This window comes from Cyprinus carpio, chromosome A21 (genome assembly GCF_018340385.1).
Source record: "Cyprinus carpio isolate SPL01 chromosome A21, ASM1834038v1, whole genome shotgun sequence".
In the NCBI taxonomy this organism is placed as follows: Eukaryota; Metazoa; Chordata; class Actinopteri; order Cypriniformes; family Cyprinidae; genus Cyprinus; species Cyprinus carpio.
This window is the reverse complement of record NC_056592.1, coordinates 23,534,641-23,560,614: the sequence shown is the minus strand read 5'-3', so window position 1 is coordinate 23,560,614 and position 25,974 is coordinate 23,534,641. Positions and strand designations below refer to the sequence as shown.

Genomic DNA, 25,974 nt, shown 5'->3' with positions numbered 1-25,974 from the left:
CGGTGATTTCTGCTGAAACTAATGTCTTCAGAAGCTCTTGAGCAATGAACTCTTTACAGCTGCACATCTGAAAGAACACAGGCCCAGTCTTGCTCAAATAGATGACATCTCAACATACAAATTTCATTTGTTTTTAAAGTAGCCAAAACTCACCTCCCCGCTTTCAATATGCACATTCGGTATGTATATCACGTTCATGTTCTTTGAAAGATGCAGAAAATAATGATTATTTATAGTGTAAATGAAGAAATAAGATGTCATGAATATGTTCAAAAAGCATAGTACTTACAAATGTGAAGAGATGTGCATAATCCATGAGGTCTCGAAGGTGATAAAGTGCCTCACGTATAGCGTCATCCCCCGTACCCATCTGCTGCAATGCTACAAAGAAAAACACCATATTTATAGAATATATAATGCACACACACACACACACACACACACACACACACACATATATATATATATATATATATATATATATAAATGTATATATATATGTGTATAAAAATGTATGTATGTGTGTGTGTGTGTGTGTGTGTGCATTATATATTCTATAAATATTATGTTTTTCACACACACACACACATATATATATATATATATATATATATATATATATATAATATATATATATATATATATATATATAATGTATGTATGTGTGTGTGTGTGTGTGTCTGAAATGCTAAAATAAGTATCTTATGCTCACCAAGGCTGCATTTATTTAAGCAATACAATAAAAACAGTAATATTGTGTATTACTAGAATTTATGTTCAATTTAAAATGAATGATTTCTAACGGCTGCTGAAAATTAAGCTTTGCCCTAAATAAATACCATAATATATATAGTGCCTCTTTCATATTAAGTGCCATTTGATAATCTCCGTTTTCTGTAAACCTACTTAGAAAAAATGCAACCTACCTAGATCTAAAGAGAACGTACAATTATCAAACAGCAGCGAAACACCGCCACCAAGTGGACGGATGTGGTATAACAACGACAATAAACTTTCAATGGGGATATCTGCCCTCCAGATAAATGTGAACATAAACAACAGAATATGCCAAAATCACGGTGATTTTAATCGGATTAAAAAATATATATAAATTAAAATAAATTGTAGCAAATTAATGATATTTTGTCGTTTTGACAAGCCACCGTGATTTCAAATGTGACACCACGGACCAACAAAGAACGCGTCTAACTTTTCTCAGGCTCCACATTGTCAGGATTAAATTAAATAAGGTAGATCCAGCTTTAAAGTACTTACAGACAAGAATCAGCATGAGAAGGAAGGTTGTGCAGATCTGCGCGATTGTGTGTGGAGGTTAGCAGGTCCACCTTGAGCCTTTCAAATCCTTGAAGAGTGGAACAGTCCGACCATTTCACACATGCTTAATGTTTTTCAGGGCCATATCTGCAAACCTAACTTTGGTAGTATTAATGTTTAATATACTGAATTGACAAGGCGGTCTCCTCAAGAAAGTTGCATCTTATGACATGAATATTTGAAATGTTTTCATGAGCTGAACTACTACTTCAACGAATCCTGTTTTAATATGGGCAACAATACGACTAATACTAGAAAGAAAAAAAAAACCTTTTTGATTATTCAGCTGTAGTATTTCAGTAAAATCAATTAATTTAATTAAATTGCACTTGTGTGGTCACAGCTGGGGCTTCGGCGCAAATAAGTGAATGTCGTTTCTTTTGCAATATTATGTAATTATAAATATAATTACTTGTATTTAAAGCATTCGTTATTAAAAGAAAACCACCACTGTGCATTTCGGGATTTGTAGTTTTATGAATGCGGACGCACGTCACTGCGCCGACACGGGAAACACATGAGTGCGTGCAGTCAAAACAAACTGGAACTTCTGTTTACGTGGAGTTTACGGCTTTATTTATCCTGTAAGAGGTATTCTAATAAAACGCTATGTTATTCTATATCAATGTTAATGTGTTTTTACACCTTTACTAGCACTGCAGCATTCTAAATGACTGTTTTATTATTATATGAATGTATAATGAAACTGCATATACCTCTTGTCTAAGTAGTTATTTTGTACTATCTAACTTTATTTAGGGGCCAAGCACCGAAGGTGCGATGGGACCTATTTTATCCGTTCTCCTTCTTCTTCTTCTTCTTCTTCTTCTTCTTCTTCTTCTTCTTCTTCTTGTTCTTCCGCTCTTGATGGCAGCCCTTAGAACCGCTTGTGGGAAAGTTGTAAAATTTGGCACACTGATAGAGGGCAGTCTCAACATTAACCACAGCAAATTTGAAGTCTTTAACTCAAACTCTCTAGCGCCACCACTTGTCCAAATTATGACTCATGTTTATGCTAATAACATTTGAACTGTAAGGCACAAAAGGAAAAATCTTTTTTTCTTCTGAATCCTTGGCTCATGCTGAGTCTAACACCAAAATTCAACAATTGCAAGGTTTAATTTTTTCGCTATTTTTAATTGTTCGAAAAACCTACTTTTTCGAAAATGGATGCGAGGCTATATCTCCGCAACGGTTTGGCGTATTGAGACCAACTGGTGTGAGTTATAACCGAGCGGCAACCTCCCGCTCTTTCTCGTGAAGCCAACACGGAAGGGACTAAAACTGCAATTCATCGACTGGCCGCTAGAGGCTGGCTGCAAAAGGGAGTCAGTCCCATAGACTCCCCATGTTAAAATGCCCAACTTTACAGCAGAAAAAAACATGTTTACAGCCTGGTTCATAAAATTATTTTGGTCTATATAGCTAATTTTGCCCTTCGTGACAACTGTGAGGGGGGTGAATTTTTTTTATAACTCATCCGTTTAAATTAAATTAAGCCTTAAAGTTCTGCATAAATTCAGCATCGCGTTAGTTCAGTCAGGCCACGTTAGTCACGCTTGCGTCAGCTGACAGTCAGCTGTTCCTGACGTGTACCAATCCAGTCTTGACACCTATCACATGCGGTCTATTTAAATTCCCATTCTTCAGCGTCTCTTCTGTCGCATCGCTGCTTGCAAATAACTCCCTCCTCCAACCCCAACTCCACCAACTGAACCTGTAATCCAATCTAACTTTGTTCTTTCTTTACAGTCTCTTCATTGGAAGCAGTCTCTATCACATTTTGTTTACAACTCATGTAATTGTGAATTGTAATTATGTATGCATATAATGGTTCTGTTAAGTACCCCAGGGGGGTTTGTCTTGCTGCTCTCCCTGCTCCCACAAAACAAGGCTGCATGGACAGGCGTGTGGAGTGTTGCCCAGAACATAACCATACCGCCAACACTAACTGTATGCAATATAATTGTCATAAATATACTTGACGGAAGTGGTCCTGATTGAATTAAGGGCGTGGCCACTTGAGTGACAGCTGTTGAGAATGCCATCGCGCTAGGTGGGCGTGGCTTCAGCAACCAGCTCCCGCCTTTTTGCCCATTTTCGATTATCCGGGAGAGTCGCGCGGTGACGCGCTGCCAAGATGGCGACGGCCCGCTTTGCACACTTTGAGCTTCAAAAACGCTCTTCAGGAGTCTACGGGTGACGTCACGGACACTACATCCATGTTTTTATACAGTCTATGGTTATAACAAGCATGACCTGAGACTACCTGCAGTGTTTCGGCACTGTGCCACCTAGTGGTCAGGAGATATGAAAAATGCATATTTATGCATATAACTTTTGAATGGTTTGGTTAGGTTAGGTGTATCATGCCGAGTCGAATGATACCCAATTTTCGCATGTCAGCCATTTTGGGCATCGGCCATTTTGAATTTTGTATTAAAATGCTATATTTTATGAACTCATTGATGTATCATTATGAAACTTGGTATGGGTCATCAGCACGATGACAACAAATACACAAATAATTACTCATCAATCACCACATAGTCCAAAAATCAAATGCTTATAACTTTGAGTTTGGTCAATTTATTTTCACGCAAGTCACCTCTTTAGACTCCTGAATCCTTGCCGAGTCCAGCGATACCAAACATGGCAGGTTTTGCCTTAGGGTTTGTGCAATGTTGCATTTTAGCGCCTATAAAACATTTGCCAATATATTAGAAAATGTTACTCCGATCAACAAATTCGGAATCCTAGCCTGCCAGCAATATGCTAATGCCCAATTGCCAAAATTTTGATAGTAAGTGGCAAACAAATGCAAACAAAGTCAGCCATCAGTAATTTAATGTCTATAAATCCAAAGCAAAATGAGATATTTAAACCAAATTTGACACACGTATGTATGGGCACACTCTAAGGACACATAAAAATTGTGCCTCTTGGTGGCGCAAGAATTGTACAAAACATGAAATTGCCATTGACTACAATGGATTATTATGATATAAAATGCTATATTTTACGAATTTATTTTTAGGAATATACAAATATATTTTTGGTGTACCATTACAAAACTTTTTATGTACCACCGAGACGATGACCTGAAAGTCCTCAAAAAGCTTTGAGACAGTGTCACCTTGTGCTCAAAAGTTATAATGAAATTTTAAATAAATGCTTAATAGCTTTCTGTGAATTTTGTCTATTGTAATGAGACTGGTATTGATAGATTCCTTGGGTCATGCTGAGAACAGTGATACCAATGTTGCCATAGTCAGCCAAACTTCCATTCCTCAATTCCAAAATTACACATGAACCTACTTTTTCGAACTCCTTCTAGACCGTTGGTCCGATTTTCACCAAAATCAAATCATATCATCTTCAGACCATGCTGACAAAACGTTATGGATTTTGTGTTGATAGACAAAACCGTTTTCGCATACTACAACAACGAATTTGAGGCATGATGCCAAAATGACACTTGAGTCTGTATCTCTGCAATGCTTTGGCATATTGACACCAGTGTTTGTGTGTGCCATTCTCATCTCACACAGAACAAACCACATCGATTTGTTAACAGCTTACTATTGGTTAAACATGATAAGCCAATAAATCATGTTACTAGAGGTTGTATTTATGGTTTTTCAGCCGTTTTGACTAAAATCATCCTAAAATGTCTGCCATTTCTGCAGTTGGTCTTCTGTAGTGCTTGGCCCCTTAATTGCTGCTTGCAGCTATATTTAACTTCACTTGATTTCGTTAGCATGGCAAGAGATAGAAAATATCATCTTCTAGTTACTGTTATTTAAAATGTAAAGTTTTTTTAATTTATTAATTTTTATTATTATTATTATTATGTGCACTGATTTTCACTTCACTTAATTGTGTATCGTTTCAAGGCTACAAGTCAAAGCACTGGTCCAAAATGTCTAAGATTGAAAAGATGAGTATTCTAGGAGTAAGGAGTTTTGGAGTTGAGGATAAAGACGCACAGGTGATCACCTTCTTCAGCCCTCTGACGGTCCTTGTGGGACCTAATGGAGCTGGAAAAACGGTTTGTAAATTGCTGATAGTCATTATACTGATAAAATGTAAATAAATAAATAAAAAAGCTTTTATGTTGAAGTTTTACATATGCAATACAAAAAAAAAATATTATTGAATATAAATATATAGTGTTTATATTTAAATTATCCTTAACAATAATAATGTAATTAAGCTCTAAAATAAATAATACGTAAAATATATGAACCATTTATTTATTTTTATTTATTTTGACTTTGCAGACCATAATTGAGTGTCTCAAGTACATCACTTCAGGAGACTTACCACCAGGAAGCAAAGGAAACACATTTGTCCATGATCCCAAAGTAGGTGCTTAATGGGAGTAATGCTATAAACACACTGCAAATGTGCATATCTTAAGGCCTGTTCCCACCATAACTACTGTATATTAGCATCCATGCACATGCACAATAAAGATCTGTTTATTATAAACAGCCACTCTAAATGCTCAAGCTCTTTAAAGCAGGATGGATTCTGATTACCTGTCAATGTTTTTTTCAGCTGAAAGTGATTCTAATGCTATCATTCCTCTATACAATTATAATTGTGGTGTGTACTCTGCTATTCTTTTAATAGAACAATTTTGTATAACTTAGCTATTGTCCTTTGTGTGAACGGGCCTTTATTCAACTTTTGCAAACTTGCAAATATTGATTCATATTGTCCATGCTAGAGCTGGGCAGGGTGACACTCTGTTTTTATAGAGTGTTAACGCTTATGTTGGTCTGTTGTAGGATGCTCATGAGACAGCTGTACAAGCACAGATCAGACTCCAGTTTAGAGACATGAATGGCAATCCTATGGAAGTCCGGAGGTCTATGCAAAGCACACAGAAGGGCAAGAAAAATGAGTTTAAAACTCTTGATGGTGTCATTACGTAGGTTGAATATGTCATACACTACTATTTGGGGTCTGAAAGATTTTTTAAATATTTTAAAATGGTCTCTTATGTTCACAAAGTCTTCATTTATTTGATAAAAAATATAGTAAAACAGTTCTACTGTGAGATATTATTACAACTGTTTTCTATTTTAGTATATTTTAAAATATAATTTATTCCTGTGCTGGCAAATCTGAATTTTCGGCAGCGATTACTTCAGTCTTCAGTGTGACATGAATGCCACAGAAACATTTGTTATTGTCATTAATGATGAAAACAGTTGCGCTGCTTATTATTTTAGTGGAAACCCTGATTTTTTTTTCAGGATTCTTTAATGAATACAAAGAACAATATATAATTATTTGGAATAAAAATATTTTGTAACATTAAAAATGTTTTACTGATACTTTTGATCAATTTAATGTGTGCGGAATTTACTTGTGGAATAAAAATATTCTTTTAAAAAATCTCTTTTTTGTTTTTTTGTTTTTGCTACCAATTTTGACTCCCACTTGGCCTTTGAAATGTGTACATTATGATCCTTGTTTGAAGGACCACATTTGATCGTTTGACATTAATATGTCTTGCCCTCCCTTGCTGTCAGGCGTGGAGGGAAAGAGAGACTGATCACTAAATGTGCTGAAATGGACCATGAGATGATCTCAGCACTGGGCGTCTCCAAGGCTGTTATCAACCATGTCATCTTCTGCCACCAAGAAGAGTCCAACTGGCCTCTCAGTGAAGGAAAGGCCCTCAAGCAGAAGTTTGATGAGATTTTCTCAGTCACAAGGTACGTTTACCTGGACAACAGATTTCTCACTGAAGCTTTTTTTTTCTTCTTCTTCTTCTTCTTCTTCTTCTTCTTCTTCTTCAAGGTCCACAATTTGCATCATATTTTAGTTTTTCATTTCACTTCCTCTCTGACTGCTTTTTTTTTTTGTCTAGTCATTTTTATAGCTTAGTTTCAATAATGCTTTTTTTAACTGGGCAGGATTTATTTATTTATTTATTTGTTTGTTTGGAAAGTTACTGAATGTGTTCATCAAGCCATTTTATCTCGAAATATCTAGGAAAATTGGTTCTTCTTGTAATATCTACACATTATAAAGCATGTTTTGTAAATGCTCAACAATCATGCCAACAAAACTTTGAGCTATAGTTCTAATTCTGTAGGCCTACACCAGTAGGTGGCGATAAATGAGTGTTTATTTACAGGTATGTCTTATTGGAGAGATACTAAATCTTTGCTTAGCTGATTTGTTTAAAAAAAAATAAAAAAACACAAAGATGTTTACAACTGAAACGGTGGATGTGAATGAAATGATTCATTCTTTGATTAATTTGTGAAACCCCGATAATTATGTCTTTGTAATTATTCATACAAATATATCGATGACCAGCCTTACTGAAATTAATTATATGTTAAAACCCTGTTAAACTAAATTTGTAGTTATTTAGTTATTTACTTATGTTATGTTGTCTTTTACGCATGTTAAAGTAGCATCACAGATGAATGGCTGAAAATAACCAAAACCTTTGCTTGAAGGTACACAAATGTATTGGATGCCCTGCGGAAGCTGAGGATAAAGCAGACCAGCATTGTCAAAACCTGCCACATGGAGCTCAAGTACCTGAAACAGAACAAAGAAAAAGCCCAAGAAATTAGAGAGCTGCTGTCCACTAAAGAGGCTCAGCTGTCTTCCTCTATAGAGAGCGTCCAACACATCGAGAGTCAGATTGACACACTGAAGGTGAGACACAAAGAATCTGTGACACCAATTATAAGGCTGACTCAAAAGATTTAATGCCATGAGATTTTTCTTTCTTTCTTTCTTTCTTTCTTTCTTTCTTTCTTTCTTTCTTTTTTGAGGTCTGTGGTAGTTCATTGTTTTGGATAGTGAATATGTAAAAAAAAAAATTATTATAGGTGATTGTAATGGCGATTAGGGTACCAGTTACTGCTAGGGGTGTAACGGTACATGTATTTGTCCCGAACAGTCACGGTACAGTTCATGCAGTCAGACGATGAAAACAGTCAGTCATAGGCGATCAATCCAGAAGAGACTACCTGCACACCAACGCAAAACAAGAACAAGGAGTTCAGATGGCAAGAGCACGAAGAACCGCCTGTTTTGCATTTATTTATTTTGTGAAAAATTTTGGGTTCTAGAAATGCACTGGTCGACCAGCTATATATCAGAACCGTTTTTTTTTTTTGTTTTTTTTTGACGATCTCTATTCCTGAATTGCACACAAACTGCATTGTAATAATTTCCAAAAATGTAATCTGTGTGGAATTTGTATCTGTAAAGTCTGTAAATAGTAGAAAAAACTGTACCAGGCAAATCAAGCTCACTGTTCGTGACACTCGATATATAGGAAGACAAATATGTGGGGGTTTATATGAATGTATCTCTGAGAGGAACTGACCATCTTTAGAAATGTTTTGATGGCATTTTCTTTTCTCTTACCTCTGTATTATGTATATTAAAGTAGTGTTTATAAGCACAGCTGTTTTATTTACAGTGGTAACCAAGGAAACCATCGCTCCTGTTCCATAATCGCTACCTGCTGTCAGAGAATAAATTTTCATTTTCATTCAGTCTGCCTGCTGTTTTTGTTTTGTGCCTTTAAATCAATAAAAACAATTGCTCATGCTACATGTATGTACTACTGTCTATTCAGAATAAATGAAAAATATATATATACATTTCCTGTTGTACCGAACCCATATCAAACCGTGACCCCAAAACCGAGATACGTATTGAACCCTGTCTTATGTGTACCGTTACACCACTAGTTGCGGCAGATATCACAGTTTCTTTGGCTGCACAAAAATGTATATTTTTTAATTAACTAATTTTAATTAATTTAAAAAAAACACTTAATAATGTCTGTTTTTTAATAATCTGGTCAGATGATTCTTTACAAATAGAGCTGCAAAGAGGCAGAAAATTTCCAGAAAAATTCCAGAATTTTTGGGAACATTACAGGATTTTTTTTGTAAACTTTCCCTTTGCAACCCTATTTAAAAATTAAAGGTTAGAGAGAGCTCATTTAATTAATTAATTAATTAATGTATTTATTTATTAAATATAATTAGTATTTATTTGAAACTTTGGAGCAAGACAGAACATGACTTCAGTGCAAAAACAGAAGCTTCACATTATGAAACAATCGAGTTAAAAACGAAAGATAGGTGAGCTATGTTCAGAGCTGTTGTGAAATAGTCAAAATGCATATCTTTGACTGCACATCAGTTGAATTTTAGCCCACAGACTTATGAAGTTATAATATGTATACTCAACAAAAACACCTTTTCATATTTTCAGAATCGACTGAATGACATAGACAGCAGCCTCAGCAAAGTGACGAAGTTGGATAATGACATCAAAGCTCTGGACAGCAGGAAGAAACAGATGGAGGATGATAACCGGGAACTAGAGGAAAAGATCAAGCAGGTAACCAAAGTTTATTTAAAAAAAAAAAAAACTACCTTCATCAGTTGTGAAAGTTTCACTACTATGAGTATTAGTCATAAATGCCAGATAATGATCATATGAAAGCAGAGGAAGTGTTTTGCATAGAAACCATGTACAGGATGTTCAGTAATGTATGCTTTTGGTATACTTCTGACACTTTTTATTTGATGTTGAAACAAGGGATTTGCTTTTGCATGCTTATCTTTCAATTCAAGTTCAGTCAGAGACATGTCTTGATTTAATTTCACCCTCTTTCCCACCTGAAGATTTCTTCAATATCTTTTAATTGTAATAAAGAAAAGAGACAGTTATCTAATATTCAATTATTAGGTTAAACTACAACCATGTTTACTAAAAATATCACCTAACGGGAGCGTGTATATCTAGAAAAACAAGAGGCCTAAGACAAAGCCTTGCGCCACACCATTTGTTCATTCATCGAGGAACGCTGATTCTGTATTGTGCTGTTTTAGGTGTTTCAGGGCTCAGATGATCAGCTACAGGACATGTATCAGAACCACCAGAGGACTGTGAAGGAGAAGGAACATAGACTTACGGAGTGCCAGCATGAGCTTGAACGGGCTGGCCGAGACTGCCAGAGGATGAACCACATTAAATCTGACCTGCTAGTTGAGCAAGGTGGTCCGATTCCCCTTTATGTATCAGTGATTGGGGACATAAGTTTCCTAAATAACCTCAAATCATTGTTCAGTGGATTGTTATATTTAAAAGAGTCACTAAAAGAAAAATTATATCCTTTTTGTTTATAACAGCCTGGCAAAGCCATGATTTGCTACTTGCTATTGCAAGTCAGAGGAAGGTTTTTGGGAGGAGTGCACTAGGGTTGCTTCTAACAAATATTGATCCGTTCATTTCTCCTTTGATTAAATGGCAAAAAAACTTTTTAACCACATTAAACACACAAGCACTTGAATATGGCAAATCTGTTAATAACAACCAAAGTGAATTTGCTCATATGGCCTTTTAGCAGCACATACAGTTTATTATTTTTCAGAGCTGTTTATCATCAATTTTTGGTTTGTTTGAAGGCCGTCTGCAGTTGGAGGCAGATAGGCACACACAAAACATTAAAAAGAGGGACACCCAGGTCAAGAGTTTAGCATCTTCCCTGGAGTTGGAGGGTTATGACCGGACCCCTCTTAATGAGCGACAGGTCCAGAGCTTCCACAGACAAGTCAAAGAGAGACTGGACCAGGACTCAGAGGCATTCAACCAAACAATGGTATCGTTTGAGTAAAACTTTCTAATAATTCTAGCTATATTATATTATATATTATAGTGTTTATTTATTAATTTAGTTCTTAACAGAAAGTTAACATTGAAAAGATTTAAATCAGATAGTCATGAAACTTATTTATCAGTTATAAGTTCAATATTAGTATTGTGACATGTTGTCATTTTTAGTAAGAATTTCTTAATTTGTTTTCAGCATGATATTGAGGAGAAAGAGACACAGAAGCAGCAATGCATTGATGATCTCCGTGATAAGAAGACAGGTCTAGAGAGAACCATTGAGCTGAAGAGAGACATACAGGCCAAGAAACAACAGGAACTGAAAAATATCAAGTCTGACCTCCAAAGACTGGAGGGCTCCTCAGGCAGACTACAAGAGCTGGACACTGAACTTCAGAAAGCGGTTAGGCCTGCACAACTGCAATAGAGCATGCATACCTTTCTTTGAGCGTGCAGATGTATTTGTATCAATGTTCTGTTGGTTTCCTTAACTGAAAAACAAATAGAAATGTCTGACTAATCTGCATTTAACAAAACTAAAATCAGTGGCATCTGTATTGCTTGTAGATATGTCTCTTAACTTGTGTGTTTATAGGAGCATGAGCTTGATAATGCTGTGCAGGCCTGTACGGTGGACAGTTTAAAGGCAGAGGTAATTGAACTACAGAAGGAGAAAACTAAACTGGATCAGGCCCAGCGCAGGCTAGACCAGGAGATGGAATTGCTTAACACACACACTGCGGCATGCACACAGATGGACATGCTCAAGAAGACCAAGGTGAACTCACACACCATCACTCTTTTGTCCAATTAGTGGCCAATCCCCACTTTTATGTCAAAAACAAATACAACAAACATAAACAAAATAAACATATTTTGACAATAGCGCATCTGAACAGCAAGACCTGAACTGACCTGCACATACATTAGTATTTCAGCACATTGCTTGCAGTATATAACTGTAATACCTAGATGTCAGTGGTGGCCAACGTCGGTCCTGGAGAGCCGCAGTCCTGCAGAGTTTTGCTCCAACCTCGATTAAAACTCACCTGCTTGTCGCTTTCTAGTAACACTTAGGCCTTGATTAGCTTGTCCGTGTGTGTTTGATTAGGGTTGGAGCGAAACTCTGCAGGACTGTGGCTCTCCAGGACTGACGTTGGCCAACCCTGCTTTATATGATTTGCTTGAGCCATCAAAATGATTTATTTAGATATGATTTATAAATTGACTATATAATTTAATGGATTTCTTTTAAATTATTGTCTTTTTGCTTTTCTGTATATATAATTTCTACAGAAAATGTGTTTATACTAGTGTTTATAATATAAAGCAAGAGTGTTTACATTTTTCAGTCCTATTTTCATAATTTTTACATTGAAACACTCTAAAAAAAAACTGAATGTAGTATAAATGCAAAGAGATTATATATATGTTCAGAATGGAATACCTCGATACTACTACTAATTTATCAATATGTATACAGTATTTTGCTCATTATACAGATATTCTGTATACTGTATAAGGAATACCAAGATTATCTATTACTATTGTCAAATGTTCAGAATCTGGTTAGAACACACAGTGACAACAGGCTACCATGCCACTATTTGAAATGTTTATTGAAAAATACTAGGCATATGCTTATATATACAGCAGCTTTATTATCAGTGCTTATGCCAGACAGGGGCTGGGAAAGTGACAGTTTTATCCAACAAGAAAAAAAAATTGTTTATCTCTGCTTCGGATTCCAGATTGAAAAAGAGGAGCAAGTGAGGAAGATCAAGTCGAGACATAATGAAGAGCTGGTGTCTCTGCTGGGACACTTCCCAAGCAAGAAAGAGCTAGAAGACTGGATCTACTCCAAAACCAAAGAGATCAACTCCACCAGAGAACGGCTCAGCAAAATGAAGTCTGTCACACTTTGCAGCAATTTGTTTTTCTACAAACATTTGTATAATAGTAGGTGTTTGTTAGAATAAGCTAGAGAATGCCATAAACACTGATTGGTTTGTGCAGGTAACAGAATCGAAATGTCTACGTGAGAAGCGACACATGCACATGCACTGATTTTGATACTGACCTCTGCACAACCACCCACATACTTAAATAATATATGTGTGTGCGTGTGTGATTTTTCTCCAGGTTACAGTATCTTTAACAGTGTTGAATTAATTCACAATAATATTAAAAAACTTTTTTAGGTTTTAAACATGTTGCCCTGTGATTGTAATGCACTGTGTTTCAGGCTTGAAAAGTATGAAAAATTAAATGCAAAGACTTGAGCAAAAATGTTTGTTTTTGTTTCATAGTAAGGAGCTTGCATCTGGAGAACAGAACAAGACTCACTTTACTGCAGAGATCAAACACAAGGAAGAGCAGCTGGCTAGTTATGAAGAGAGACTTTTTAATGTGTGTGGCAGTCAGGACTTTGAATCGGACTTGAACAAACTAAAGGATGAGTTGGAGAAGTGTTCCAAACAGATAGGTACAGAAGTGTGTTCAGCTCTTACAAAACATTTTAGACCCACACAAAATATACATGTACATTTTATGTGCTAATTTTGGAGGAAAATCTTCAGAATGACGCAGAATTATTATAAGTTTCATACCAAAGCTTACACAAACCCACAAGGGCCAGGGGACTCATTTCGTGAATGATGGCCTTTGATTTTCACTCAAGTTTGTGGATTTTGCAGATGAGGCTTCCGTGTGGGCCTGGTTTATGGTAAATTAGTATTTATTGCCAAACAGGATATAGACCATTTTTTTCTACAGTATAGTAATAACTGTACATATGAAGTAGCAAGCTGGGGCCTCTAATGTGGTAGATGTGAATGCTTCCCAAACAGCTGAGATTAAGTAGTTTGTAGCAGTTACATAACCCTGTATATGTGCAAATTCAGAACATCTCCAGTTTTCTCAGATGTCTATGTTCTTAATGTGATTCTCAGTGTCTTATTCTCTTCTCTGGCCTGGATGTTTTTCTGAGCAGCCATGCTGACGGGGGCGACAGCCGTGTACAGTCAGTTCATCAGTCAGCTAACAGAGGAGGGCGAGCCCTGCTGTCCCGTATGTCAGCGTGTGTTCCCATCAGAGGCAGAGCTCCAGGACGTCATTAATGACATGCAGTCCAAGCTGCGACTCGTCCCGGACAAACTAAAGAACACTGAGCATGACCTGAAGAGGAAGGAGCATAGGCATGAAGAAATTATCGCACTGAAGCCAATCAGGCAATAATAAATGTCTTTCTTTCTGTCCATTCTTTCATGTCTATTTGTCTATCCTCCATTCATCCATCCTTCCATCTTTTACTTTATCTTTGTATCCATCTATCCTTCACCTATTTCTCACTTCGTCCATCCATACATCATACTCCTTTTTGTCTATCCATTTGTTAGTCCAGCTATTTACCCCTTCATCCATCCATCTATCCATTCATCCATCTTTTACTTCACATATTTATCCATCCTTCACCTGTTTATCACTTCATCCATTCATCCATCCTACTCATTTTTGTCCATCCACCTATTAACACCTTAAATCAGCCATCTGTCCATCCACCTATTTCGCTTTTCATCCATCTATCTTTTGCTTCACATATTTATCCATCCATCTCTCACCTCTTTATCACTTCATCCATCCATCCATCCTACTTCTTTTTGTCCATCCATTCATCTGTCTACCTATTAACCCCTTCAACCAGCCATCTCTCCGTCCATCTATTTACTCCATCACCTATCCATTTTCCATCAATCTGTCCACCTGTTAACTCCTTCAACCATCCATCCATCCATCCATCCAATTTTCCTTTCATCCTATATCCATCCGTCCACCTATTTACTTCTTCATCCATCCATCTTCTATTCACCTATTCACCACGTCATCCATCCATCTATTCATCTATTTACCTCTTGATCCATCCATCCACTCATCCATCCATTCAATTATTTACCCCTTCATTCGTTCATTCATCCATTCACCTAATTACCCCTTAATGCATTCGTCCATCCATCTTTTTACCCCTACATCCACCGTCTACCTGTTCACCCCTTTGTTTATCCTGATCCTATCCTGATTTAACCCTTTATCCATCCATTCATCTGTTCACCTATTTATCCATCCATCCACCCTTCCCTTCAACTATCTGTTTACCCCTCATCCATCCATTGACCTATCTGTCGTGTTATCCATTATCATCCATCCATCTATTCTCCATTCACCTATTTATCCTTTCGTCTATCCATCTACCCATCTACCTTTTTACCTTTTCATCCATTCATCAGATTCATATCAAGACTAATATTCTAATATGTCCATCTCCTGTACTGATCAGGCAATATACAGTGGAGCTCCAGGAGAAAGAGCTGCCAGAGCTCAGAAATAAACTCCAGCATGTGAATCGAGACATTGAGAAGCTGAAAGGCGACACTGAGGAGCAGGAGACACTGCTCTGTACACTGATGTCTGAGGAAGAAACAGCCAAGGCCTGTCTGCAGGACATATCACACATGGATCGCTATCAGGTCTGAGCTCATTTCCAATCAGTCCAAACACAGTAAATACAATCCAGTCACATACAGCACATCAGTACAACACAACATATAAATTTAAGACTTATTTAACACCTAGAACACACAGAATAATGCAGTATTGTGATTCTTATTAAATATACACAGCACTGCAAGTTTATAATTTTTCAAGACTTCTTAAATCATACACAAGCTTAGCAAATAATTTTTTTTAGGAATCTTCAAAATTTTGGTGCCTGACTGATTTTAAACAATAGTGTACACCCTGAATTTTTTTAAAAGCTCAGCTTAAAGGTGTGCTATAAATAGTTCACATAAATGGCTGTTAATATAGTAATCTCACTTGAAATGGAGTAGAGACTTATACCTGGAAACAGTATTCAATACATCACAGGGCTCCAAACTGCAACTAAAATGTTAAATTGCGAGTGAAGTTTTTGCTGAGGTCGCCACTGGCGACTAGGCCTATGTATTTACATGTTATAACACAAAAATGTGCATGTAATGCCTTTTTTCCTGATTGTTTTGCGATCGCATCATTTGCTAAGTTCACGTATTAAACTGAGAGGATGCGCAGCAAAGTTTTAGTGGAAAAAAGAGTTTCCCTTTCGGTCGGTCACTCTCGACGTCACGTCGGTGACCGACGAATTGGGATATCGCTTCAATAGACCAATCTACTTCGAGTGTAAACTAAACGAGCCAATGCACATTGGCATGCAATTATTGCATCCAGCTGTCGCTGATCACAGCGTGAGTATAATAAGGCAGCAGGTGCAATGCATACCAGCTTTTCGCTTCGGAGCCGAGTGTTAGTATCGTTCTGCTCAACTGTGTCTGCTGTGAACTACGAGTTCAGCACGCTCTCGGAAGCTTTGTGTGTTGGCGAGGCGGCGCTTCAGCGGTGGTCGTTCCTGAGTCAAGTGGGTTGCGCACTTCAAGCTGCACTACCCCCTGTCGTGTTCCAAGCAGCCAATTCCCCTGTGTGCCTAAGCACTAAAAGAGCATTTCCTAAAGAGCAAATTTCTCTAAAAGAGCTTCACACATGCGTCTTTGTAAAGACGACGGATCGTCCTTATAAGGATACCCTTTCACCCGTGCGTTTCTAGGTGCGGTCATTACCTGGCAATGGGTGATGGTCACGATCGCTGTCTCATGTGTCTGGGCATAAAGCACACTGAGGTGGCCTTCGTGGATGAGTCATGTTCCCACTACCCGAAGATGACCATCTCGGAGCTGCGAACCAGGCTCTGCTACCTTCAGGGGGGCGGAGTCCCGTTGCCGCTGCCGCGATCTGGGGCACGTTCTGGCGGCCAACAGACGAGAACCACTTCCAGCAGTAGTGCGGATGGTTTGAGGATTACAGTGGTGGAAAACCCCGCAGGGAACCAACCCTCTGGGGACCATCACTCCTCTTGCACCTCCGATCCAGTGGAGCAACCCGTGGGATGCGCTGGGCGCTCTTCAAAGAACGTACCAGTGGTATCCAGTGGGCCTTCCCCCAACCAGATGTTGATTTCAGCATCGGAGGGAGAGCTGTCCGATAAGGACAACAACGGTATACAAGTGCTATGACAAGTCTCAGTTAGTCTAGTACAGAACACGTAGCCAGGGTTTTCTTGTTTTTTTTTTAAGAATATGATAGACAAGAAAAGAAAAGGTAAGTACTAGTATTAGTTGGTTAAGTGCAGGTGAAAAAGATGAGTCTTTAGATGTTTTTTGAAAATGAGGTCATTCCACCAGCTGGGCGCAGTCCAGGAAAAGGTCCGTGAGAGTGATTTTGAACCTCTTTGGGATGGCACCACAAGGCGTCGTTCACTTGCAGAGCGCAAACTTCTGGAGGGCGCATAAGATTGAACTAATGAGCTTAGGTATGTTGGTGCCGTGCCAGTGGTCGTCTTGTAGGCAAGCATCAGTACCTTGAATTTGATGTGAGCGGCTACTGGTAGCCAGTGTAACCTTATGAGGAGTGGAGTAACGTGAGCTGTTTTTGGCTCATTGAAGACAACCCTCACTGCTGCATTCTGGATCAATTGCAGAGCCTTGATAGTACATGCAGGAAGGCCCGCCAGGAGAGCATTACAATAGTCCAGTCTGGAGAGAACAAGAGCTTGGACAAGAAGTTGGGTGGCTTGCTCTGACAGGAAGGGTCTTAATGTCCTAATGTTGTATAAGGCAAATCTGCAGGACCGGGTCATTGTAGCAATATGGTCGGTGAAGCTTAACTGATGATCCATCACAACTCCTAGGTTTCTGGCTGTCCTGGAAGGAGTTATGGTTGACGAACCCAGCTGTATAGAGAATGGTCATGATCCGGAAGTTCTGAAAGAACTCCAAACCGCCACTGACCTCACACTCCGAGCGACAAACGTCACCGTGCGTTCTCTGGGTTGTGCGATGTCCACGCTTGTGGTCCAGGAGCACCATCTCTGGCTGAGTCTGTTTGAAATGAGGGACGCTGACAAAGATTGGTTTCCTTAATGCCCCTGTGTCCCAGACCGGCCTCTTTGGCGACACGGTCGAGAACCTGGCCCAGCAGTTCTCGGCTGCACGGGAGCAGACTGAGGCAGTCCAAACCAGCACGCAGCTGCTGCCTCCACCCGTCTGCCGGCCGCAGTGGCCCTCTGCATCCAGCCCCGCTCCCACGCCGCATCCGCAGCAGCCTCCAGCAAATGGCATAGTAGAGCTGGGCGTAGACAGGCCGCCCCACCCATCCTGGCCCCTGTTAAACCTGGCAGTGAGCGGAAGAGCAAGAGGCCCTGGGACGGGCGACCCAGAGAGAGGTAGCTGCTTTCTGGAGGATGGTGAAAGAGCAAACTCTCGCCGACACAGAGGATCTCTTTTCTCGGTATGGAGTTGGATTCGGTCGAACAGACAGCATGCCTCACAGAGGAACGTGCACGGTCTGTGCTAGCCTGCTTGCATACGTTCAAGGCAGGCCAGCGGTCCCACTGAAACTTTTTCAGAGGTCCCTGGGGCATATGGCGGCCGCAGCAGCACTTACACCGCTCGGCCTGTTACATATGAGACCGCTCCAGCACTGGCTTTATGGCCGAGTCCCGAGGTGGGCGTGGAAGCGCGACACTCACCGGGTCCAAGTTACACCGGCCTGTCGCCAAACCCTCACCCCGTAGTCAGATTTTATGTTCCTCCAGGCAGGAGGAACATAAGATATAAGGATATATATATACTAGTGGTGGGCCGTTATCGACGTTAACGTGAGACTCTTATCGGGCGATAAAAAAAAATATCGCCGTTAATCTATTCTCAAAGTTGAGTTGGGAGCTGGGTCTATACTACCCAAGCTATGATGACTTTCAACTTGATATTTTAGCGAGGATGAATACCTAGCCGAATTGCACTGTAGGGGGCAAGAACGAGTCTTCGAACCTGTGTGTATGCCTACTGTGACATTACCACATCAAACGTAACGTGCTAACATGGATGCAGCTAAGAAGCCGCCGGGTTTGCTTCAAGGAAATTTTTAAGAAGCTTCCCAATGGAAACCTTGACAAGACTCACGTCTGTTTCACACATACTCTGTCTGCAGTGCGTATGCAGTCCGTGTGCGTTAGGTATGTGGTGCAGAAGCAGCAAGGACTCATTCTCATTGTGCTTTCACACAGGACGCGTTTGCAGTCCGCTACTCGGTACGTAAACGATCGCTGCACTGCTGCAGACGCACTGCTCCTGGAATGCACTGACGGACCGCAACCGCATGAACGCTGGAATCCGTTAACATGGGTGCGTAAAAAAATATGCAACGCATACGCACTGCAGACGGAGTATGTGTAAAACAGGTTGTTTGCACCTTGGGCAATGCGGAATTAGTTTACAGCTTTCTCAAGCAGTTTGTGATGCATTTTGGAAACCCCTGGTCAAATGCGCCACCTGGCTTGAGAAACCCGTTCTCAAAGACTTACTTTTAGTCATTATTTTATTTGGGTAGCACACATATTCTGAATGCCTTCGGCAGAACTCAAATGAGCCATTTTAATCTAGATTAATCATTACAGTGATATTAATCTAGATTAAAAAAAATTAATCTATGCCCACCACTAATATATACATATATACATACATACACATACATATAAAAAATGAAATATTATAGGAAAATAGCAGCTCTCACACAGTGTTAAACGCCATACTATAAAAGTAGGTTTTTAAGCTAGACTTAAAAACAGTAAGTGTTTGGGCCTTTCTAACTTGTAAAGGCAAATTATTCCAAAGTATAGGGCCCACCACTGCAAACGCACAGTCACCCCTTCCCCCCTGTTAGTTGTCTCTTCAGCCTTACACAAGGGACAACTAACAATGAATGGTCAGCAGACCTTAGTCCCCTCGATGGAGCATAAGGCTGTATTAAGTCTGAGAGATATGTCGGTGCCAGACCATTCAATGATTTAAAAACTAAAATCTTAAAATTTTAGAACAGGTCTCCAGGCATGCTGTGGTTTACACGGATGCCTCCACCACCGGCTAGGGGGCCAAGTACATCAGCATGCAGTCTCAGGGGTTTGAATGGGCCCGCAGCTGCATTGGCACATCAATTGCCTAGAGTTGTTAGCAGTACGCCTTGCTCTGAACTGCCTCAAAGGTCGCTTATGAGGCAAGCACATGCTGGTCCGAATGGACAACACAGTGACAGTTGCACACATCAACCGACAAGGTGGTTTGCACTCCCGTCGCATGTTGCAACTCGCCCACCACCTCCTCTTTTGGAGTCGAAAGGTTCTGAGGTCACTTCGTGCTGTTCACATTCCGGGCCTGCTCAACCATACAGCTGACGAGCTGTCTCAAGCAATGCTTCCGAGAGAATGGCAACTCCATTCCCTGAAGGTCCAGCTGATTTGGAGACAGTTCGGAGCCGCTCAGGTAGACCTGTTTGCTTCTCCAGAGACCTCTCACTGCCAGTTGTTCTACTCCCTGACCGAGGGGACACTCTGCACAGATGCACTGGCACACAGCTGGCCACAGGGCCTACGCAAATATGCATTTCCCCCAGTGAGCCTTCTCCCACAGACACTGTGCAAAGTCCAGGAGCATGATGAGGAGCAAGTCTTGCTAGTGGCGCCGTGGTACTAGTGGCACTCGGACCTGATTTCCCGAACTAGTGCTCCTCGCGACAGCCCCTCCTTGGCCCATTCCTCTGAGGAAGGATCTACTGACTCAGAGACGGGGCACCGTTTGGCACCTGCGTCCAGACTTTTGGAAACTCCATGTCTGGTCCCTGGACGGGATGTGGTGGTTCTAGGTGACCTATCCCAGGAGGAAGTGAACACCATCACTTTGGCAAGAGCACCGTCTACGAGACACGCTTACACCTTGAAGTGGAACCTGTTCATTGAGTGGTGTTCTTCTCGCTGAGAAGACCCCCAAAGATGCCCGATTGCGGTCGTGCTTTCCTCTTTGCATCAAGGGCTGGCGCAAAGGTTGTCTCCCTCCACCCTCAAAGTCCAGGTTGCAGCTATTGCTGCGTACCATGACCCCATGAATGGGAAGTCTTTAGGTAAGCATGACCTCGTCATCAGGTTCCTTAAAGGGGCCAGGAGGTTAAATCCTTCCCGGCCCCCCTCTATACCCTCTTGGAACCTGACTCTAGTGCTAAAATCACTACAGCAGGGCCCATTTGATTATTTGCATTCAGTTGAGCTAAAGTTTCTTTCATTGAAAACTCTGCTCCTGCTTGCACTGGCCTCCATCAAGAGGGTAGGGGACCTGCATGCATTTTCGGTCGACGATTCGTGCCTAGAGTTTGGGCAGGCTGACTCCCAGGTAATGCTGAGGCCCCGGCCCGGCTACGAGCCCATGGTTCCCACTACACCCTTCAAAGACCAAGTGCTGAACCTGCAAGCGCTGCCCCTGGAGGAGGCAGACCCAGCCCTGGCTTTGCTCTGTCCCATCCGAGCATTGAGATGATACTTAGACGGGACACAAAGCTTCAGGACTTCAGACCAGCTCTTTGTCTGTTACGGAGGCCGGCAGAAGGGGAATGCTGTCTCTAAGCAGAGGATGACCCTCTGGATTGTGGATGCCAGAACCCTGGCTTATCAGGCACAGGGTGTGCCCTGCCCGATCAGGTTGCGAGCTCACTCAACTAGAAGTGTTGCATCCTCCTGGGCCCTGGCTCGTGGCACCTCGCTGACAGATATTTGTAGAGCTGCGGGCTGGGCAAACCCTAACATTTTCGCTAGGTTCTATAGTTTTCGTGTAGAGCCGGTATCCTCCAGTGTTCTCACCTCAAATGGGTAGTGGCACCAAGAGTCCCCGGTTAGTATCGACTTGCTTAAACTACTCCAGAGTGTCCATACTGTAGACCCTGTTGAGTTCCTCCATCACCCTAGGCAGCTAGGCAGAATGTTTGGCGCCAGGCCTTCATGATGAATCCATGAGAACCATGGATCCTTCCCATGAGTGTTTTAATCACCTCAAGTTTCTCCATATACACCCCATGGTATGGCCTTAGAGCCCGTGTTTCACCAGTCAGACTTCCGAAAACTCCTTCTTTAATCACCTCAAATTTCTCCATATACACCTAAACGGATGCTATATGTGTATTTGCTTCCCGAAAACTCATTCGGCAAGGATGGAGCTTCCGCAGCGTCCCTATTCCAAGCAGAACGGGTATGTTTTCCCAGTGTTATCCAATCTCACCCAGTGTGTTAGTGCTTTGACAATGGTGAGTGGAACTACTTGTTCCGAGCCCCAGCCTACACCTAATAGGGGCACAGGTGGCTCGCACATGGCACTGGAAGGGGCAGCACCCATGGCGCTTTGGTAGGGATCCCAATTTGTCGGTCACTGACGTGACGTCGAGAGTGACCGACTGAAAGGGAACATCTCTGTTATGTATTGTAACCCTCGTTCCCTGAGGAGGGAATGGAGACGTCACGTCCCGTCGCAATGGTTGCCGTACAACCGCTGAGCCTGAAAACCTGGTATGCATTGCACCTGCTGCCTTATTATACTCACGCTGTGATCAGCGGCAGCTGGATGCAATAATTGCATGCCAATGTGCAATGGCTCGTTTAGTTTACACTTGAAGTAGATTGGTCTATCGAAGCGATATCCCAATTCGTCGGTCACCGACGTGACGTCTCCGTTTCCTCCTTCAGGGAACGAGGGTTACCATACGTAACCGAGACGTTTCAAACAGTCCTCATCTCTGCCACACACAGCTCAGTTGTGCAGCGCAAGAGAGAGAGAAATGACGGTGATGTAAGAAGTGAAAGAGCAAAAAAGCTGTTTTGTGTCTATTTCGTGCATAACTTGAACAAACTACAACAGGTAAAGCTATCAGCTGTGAGGATATGGGCTATGTCATTAACAATTCTCATTTATAATCATTAATAATATGGTTTCTTCTTCACAAGATCTTAAGTCTTTGCTGTGCTATGTTAATGCGCAAACTTCATTATTTGAAGTGCACTTGCTGTCCAGTAATCACAAAAAGCTTTGTGCTTTGTTACTTTTTAGTAAACAAAGTATCAGCTTTAAAATTATACAAAATTCATAACGAAATACAAACAGTAAATACAGTTTTTGGCGCTCTTTAATGCGGCAGGCATGGTCGTTTTAGTGCCTCAGTTCAAGCGGCAAGTAACCCATTAAATCTTTCTCTTTACTACTATAGTACATAATGAACATGAATTAACATCAGAAGGTAGACTATTTTATAAAAGTTCAACTTCAGTTGAACTGCTCATTCAGTGTTTCAAACTGCGGAAAATGTGTAAAGCTTGTAAACATTGCAACGATATATTTATTTACCTCAGAATAACCATTCGGTGTCCATAAGCTCAACAGTCAGCTAGAAAAATAACTACAAAGAGGAGCATTTTGCTATATGTATGTTACTAATGAAAAACAGACTGAAAGTGTGAAAGACATACACTCTTAAAAATAAAGGCGCTTAAAAGGTTCTTCACAGAACCATTATTGCTTCCACAAAGAACCATTCAGTCAAAGGTTCTTTAAAGAACCATATCTTTCTCAACTTTTTATAATATGAAGAACCTTCTTTTCGCCAAAAACCTTTTGTGAAACGTAAAGGTTCTTCAGATGTTAAAGGTTCTTTATGAAACCATTAAGACAAAAAAGGTTTTTCTATGGCATCATGAAGCACATTTATTTTTAAGAGTGTATGACAACATTTACAGGATGCATTGAGGAGGAGCCCAAACTGTGATGCTTATGGTCCATGATATTGGTACAGATAATGAACAATTCTATGTGACTCTATATTTCAAGTTGGAAAAGACATTTAGTTACAAGACAAGATGGATTTAAATGCTGATAAAGTCAAGAAAAGATGAGACATAAACATATGAGAGTATGATTGAAATGTTAAAATGTAAAAAAATAAGAAAATAAAAAAATAAATAAAAATAAAACATGTTTATTCTGTGGCACCTAAAAAAAATAATTTGGTGCCTAAGTTTTTTTCTTATAGGAGCCAGTGGCTCCTTACTCGATTTTTTTGTTTTTGTTTGGAGCCCTGCATCACAACTTAACAAGCAGTATTTTTAGCCACCTGTGTGTAATCAGAATGTTTCCTGTTATGTGTAGCTTGACCTGAAGGATGTAGAGAGGAAGATCGCTCAACATGCAGCCAAGCTGCAGGGAGTTGACCTCAGCCGTACCATGCAGCAGGTCAGCCAGGAGAAACAAGAGACCCAACACCGCCTGGACATCAGTAGGTTCAGCAGTTTATGTAGAATAAAAAACTTCTGTGAATATCATATGAATGTACACTACCGTTCAAAAGTTTATGGTCTGTAAGATTATTATTATTATTATTATTATTATTATTATTATTATTATTATTATTATTATTATTATTTTATTTATGCTCTTATGCTCACCGAGGCTACATTTATTTGATCAAAAATACAGCAAAACCAGTAATATTATGAAATATTATTGCAATTAAAATAAATGTTTTCTATTTTAATTTAAAGTGTAATTTATTCCTGTGATAGCGGTGCCGAATTTTCAGCAGCCATTTAATGGCACAATATATATTTTGCTGACTTGTGTACTTAGATTAACCCAAATGTTTCCAAGAATGTTTAAATCCAGAGAAATTTTAACTAGTGTAACGGACTGTGTCATTGTGTCGCCTGCCAATGATGTCATACATGCATTACCATCGTTTTCCGGTTTTATTTTGTAGAATCCATGGAAACACCAAAGATGCTCTAATATGTTTTATTACACAGGTGAGCAACTGTTTGGATACATGTACGTATAGTAGGGCTGCACGATTAATCGAATGCGATTGTCATGCGTATTTTGTTAGTAAAGCCGGTTCTGTAATCAGCAGTAAATAATCATCAAGTGCTTTCAGATGGAGCAGCATTTGCTACACAGAGCTGTAGTTCACTGACAAGTTACGCAAAAAAATTGCAGATGATTTTATTGCCCGATTATGAAATCGAAGAAAATCGTTCGCAATAATGACTTTTCAGTGAACTAAGGCTCTGTGTAGTAAATGCTGCTCCATCTGAAAGCATGTGAAAATACATTTAATAACATATTTTTACTCCAAACTCACTTTATAACGTCAGTCAAGTGTTTGAAATAAATCCCTCTGTGAGATGATGTGGCTTCTTACACAGAATAAGGCACGCAACATAGTATTCTAAACAGTGATAAAGACATTGCATTGTAAATATACCTTATTTTAATGAAAATTATAATAATTAATCTGATAAACCATATATTGTAATAATCGTGTGTTTATTAGGCATATTTGGCATATTTGGAATTTCAGTGCGAGAGCGCCCTTTGGCCTTTGGATGGAGATTTACTGCTGATCCCAGAACCGTGCTTCACTGAAAGATATACGCATGACAATCGCAGCTTCTATCGAATCGCAATCTCGATTCCATTTCGATTTATCGTGCAGCCCTAATGTATAGACAGAAAACGAATCTCTGTTATATAGCTCAAAACTATATAGTCTTATTGTTTGAATCTCGTTTTCTTGATTTACTGCAAGCACCATGTTTTCGCCATGCCTCAGAGAAAACACTTAATTTGTCAAATGGCTAACATAGCATAATCAGATGCAGTTTTATTTGTACTAATAGTAATAAAGCATAATACAATATATTTGAAAATCAATAGCATGCCATTTAGCAATACAAGCCATCCAGCCTTTAATAATATGATATTCTAATATCAATGTAGCTTACTGCAGTGTGCAACAAGTGTCTCATAGCAGCTGCTGAGCGAACGCACAGAGAAGCATTATAATAGAACTGTCAACAAACTCAAATGTATCTAGCATGAATAAAACAGTGCTGTTTTACTCCACATACACATTACTGGAATGAGTGGAAGTGGCTTTCACTTCCACGATTTTCAGTCCCACCCTGCTTTATACTACAGTAACGTATATAAATCTGTAATTCATTAGCTTATCAAT

The 25,974-nt window shown here is 39.9% G+C and overlaps 1 protein-coding gene across 3 annotated transcripts in view; it reads left to right on the top strand.

The window, feature by feature from the left end:
• Nucleotides 1–1,794: 1,794 nt before the first annotated feature.
• The window catches only part of LOC109056895 (DNA repair protein RAD50-like), a 35,400-nt gene continuing 11,220 nt past the window's right edge, over nucleotides 1,795–25,974 (top strand). The window contains exons 1-16 of one of the 3 annotated variants that reach the window (XM_042711368.1): nucleotides 1,795–1,919; nucleotides 5,232–5,386; nucleotides 5,619–5,702; nucleotides 6,132–6,274; nucleotides 6,882–7,067; nucleotides 7,824–8,028; nucleotides 9,610–9,738; nucleotides 10,233–10,398; nucleotides 10,809–11,002; nucleotides 11,210–11,416; nucleotides 11,609–11,791; nucleotides 12,765–12,922; nucleotides 13,323–13,498; nucleotides 14,006–14,243; nucleotides 15,347–15,536; nucleotides 24,111–24,237. In XM_042711368.1, coding sequence (XP_042567302.1) covers nucleotides 1,853–1,919; nucleotides 5,232–5,386; nucleotides 5,619–5,702; nucleotides 6,132–6,274; nucleotides 6,882–7,067; nucleotides 7,824–8,028; nucleotides 9,610–9,738; nucleotides 10,233–10,398; nucleotides 10,809–11,002; nucleotides 11,210–11,416; nucleotides 11,609–11,791; nucleotides 12,765–12,922; nucleotides 13,323–13,498; nucleotides 14,006–14,243; nucleotides 15,347–15,536; nucleotides 24,111–24,237 — 2,608 coding nt within the window. In that variant the 5' untranslated portion in view covers nucleotides 1,795–1,852. Of the gene's footprint in view, nucleotides 1,927–5,231; nucleotides 5,387–5,618; nucleotides 5,703–6,131; nucleotides 6,275–6,881; nucleotides 7,068–7,823; nucleotides 8,029–9,609; nucleotides 9,739–10,232; nucleotides 10,399–10,808; nucleotides 11,003–11,209; nucleotides 11,417–11,608; nucleotides 11,792–12,764; nucleotides 12,923–13,322; nucleotides 13,499–14,005; nucleotides 14,244–15,346; nucleotides 15,537–24,110; nucleotides 24,238–25,974 lie in introns of all 3 variants that reach the window. The other 2 variants (XM_042711366.1, XM_042711367.1) reach the window with 2 other exon arrangements.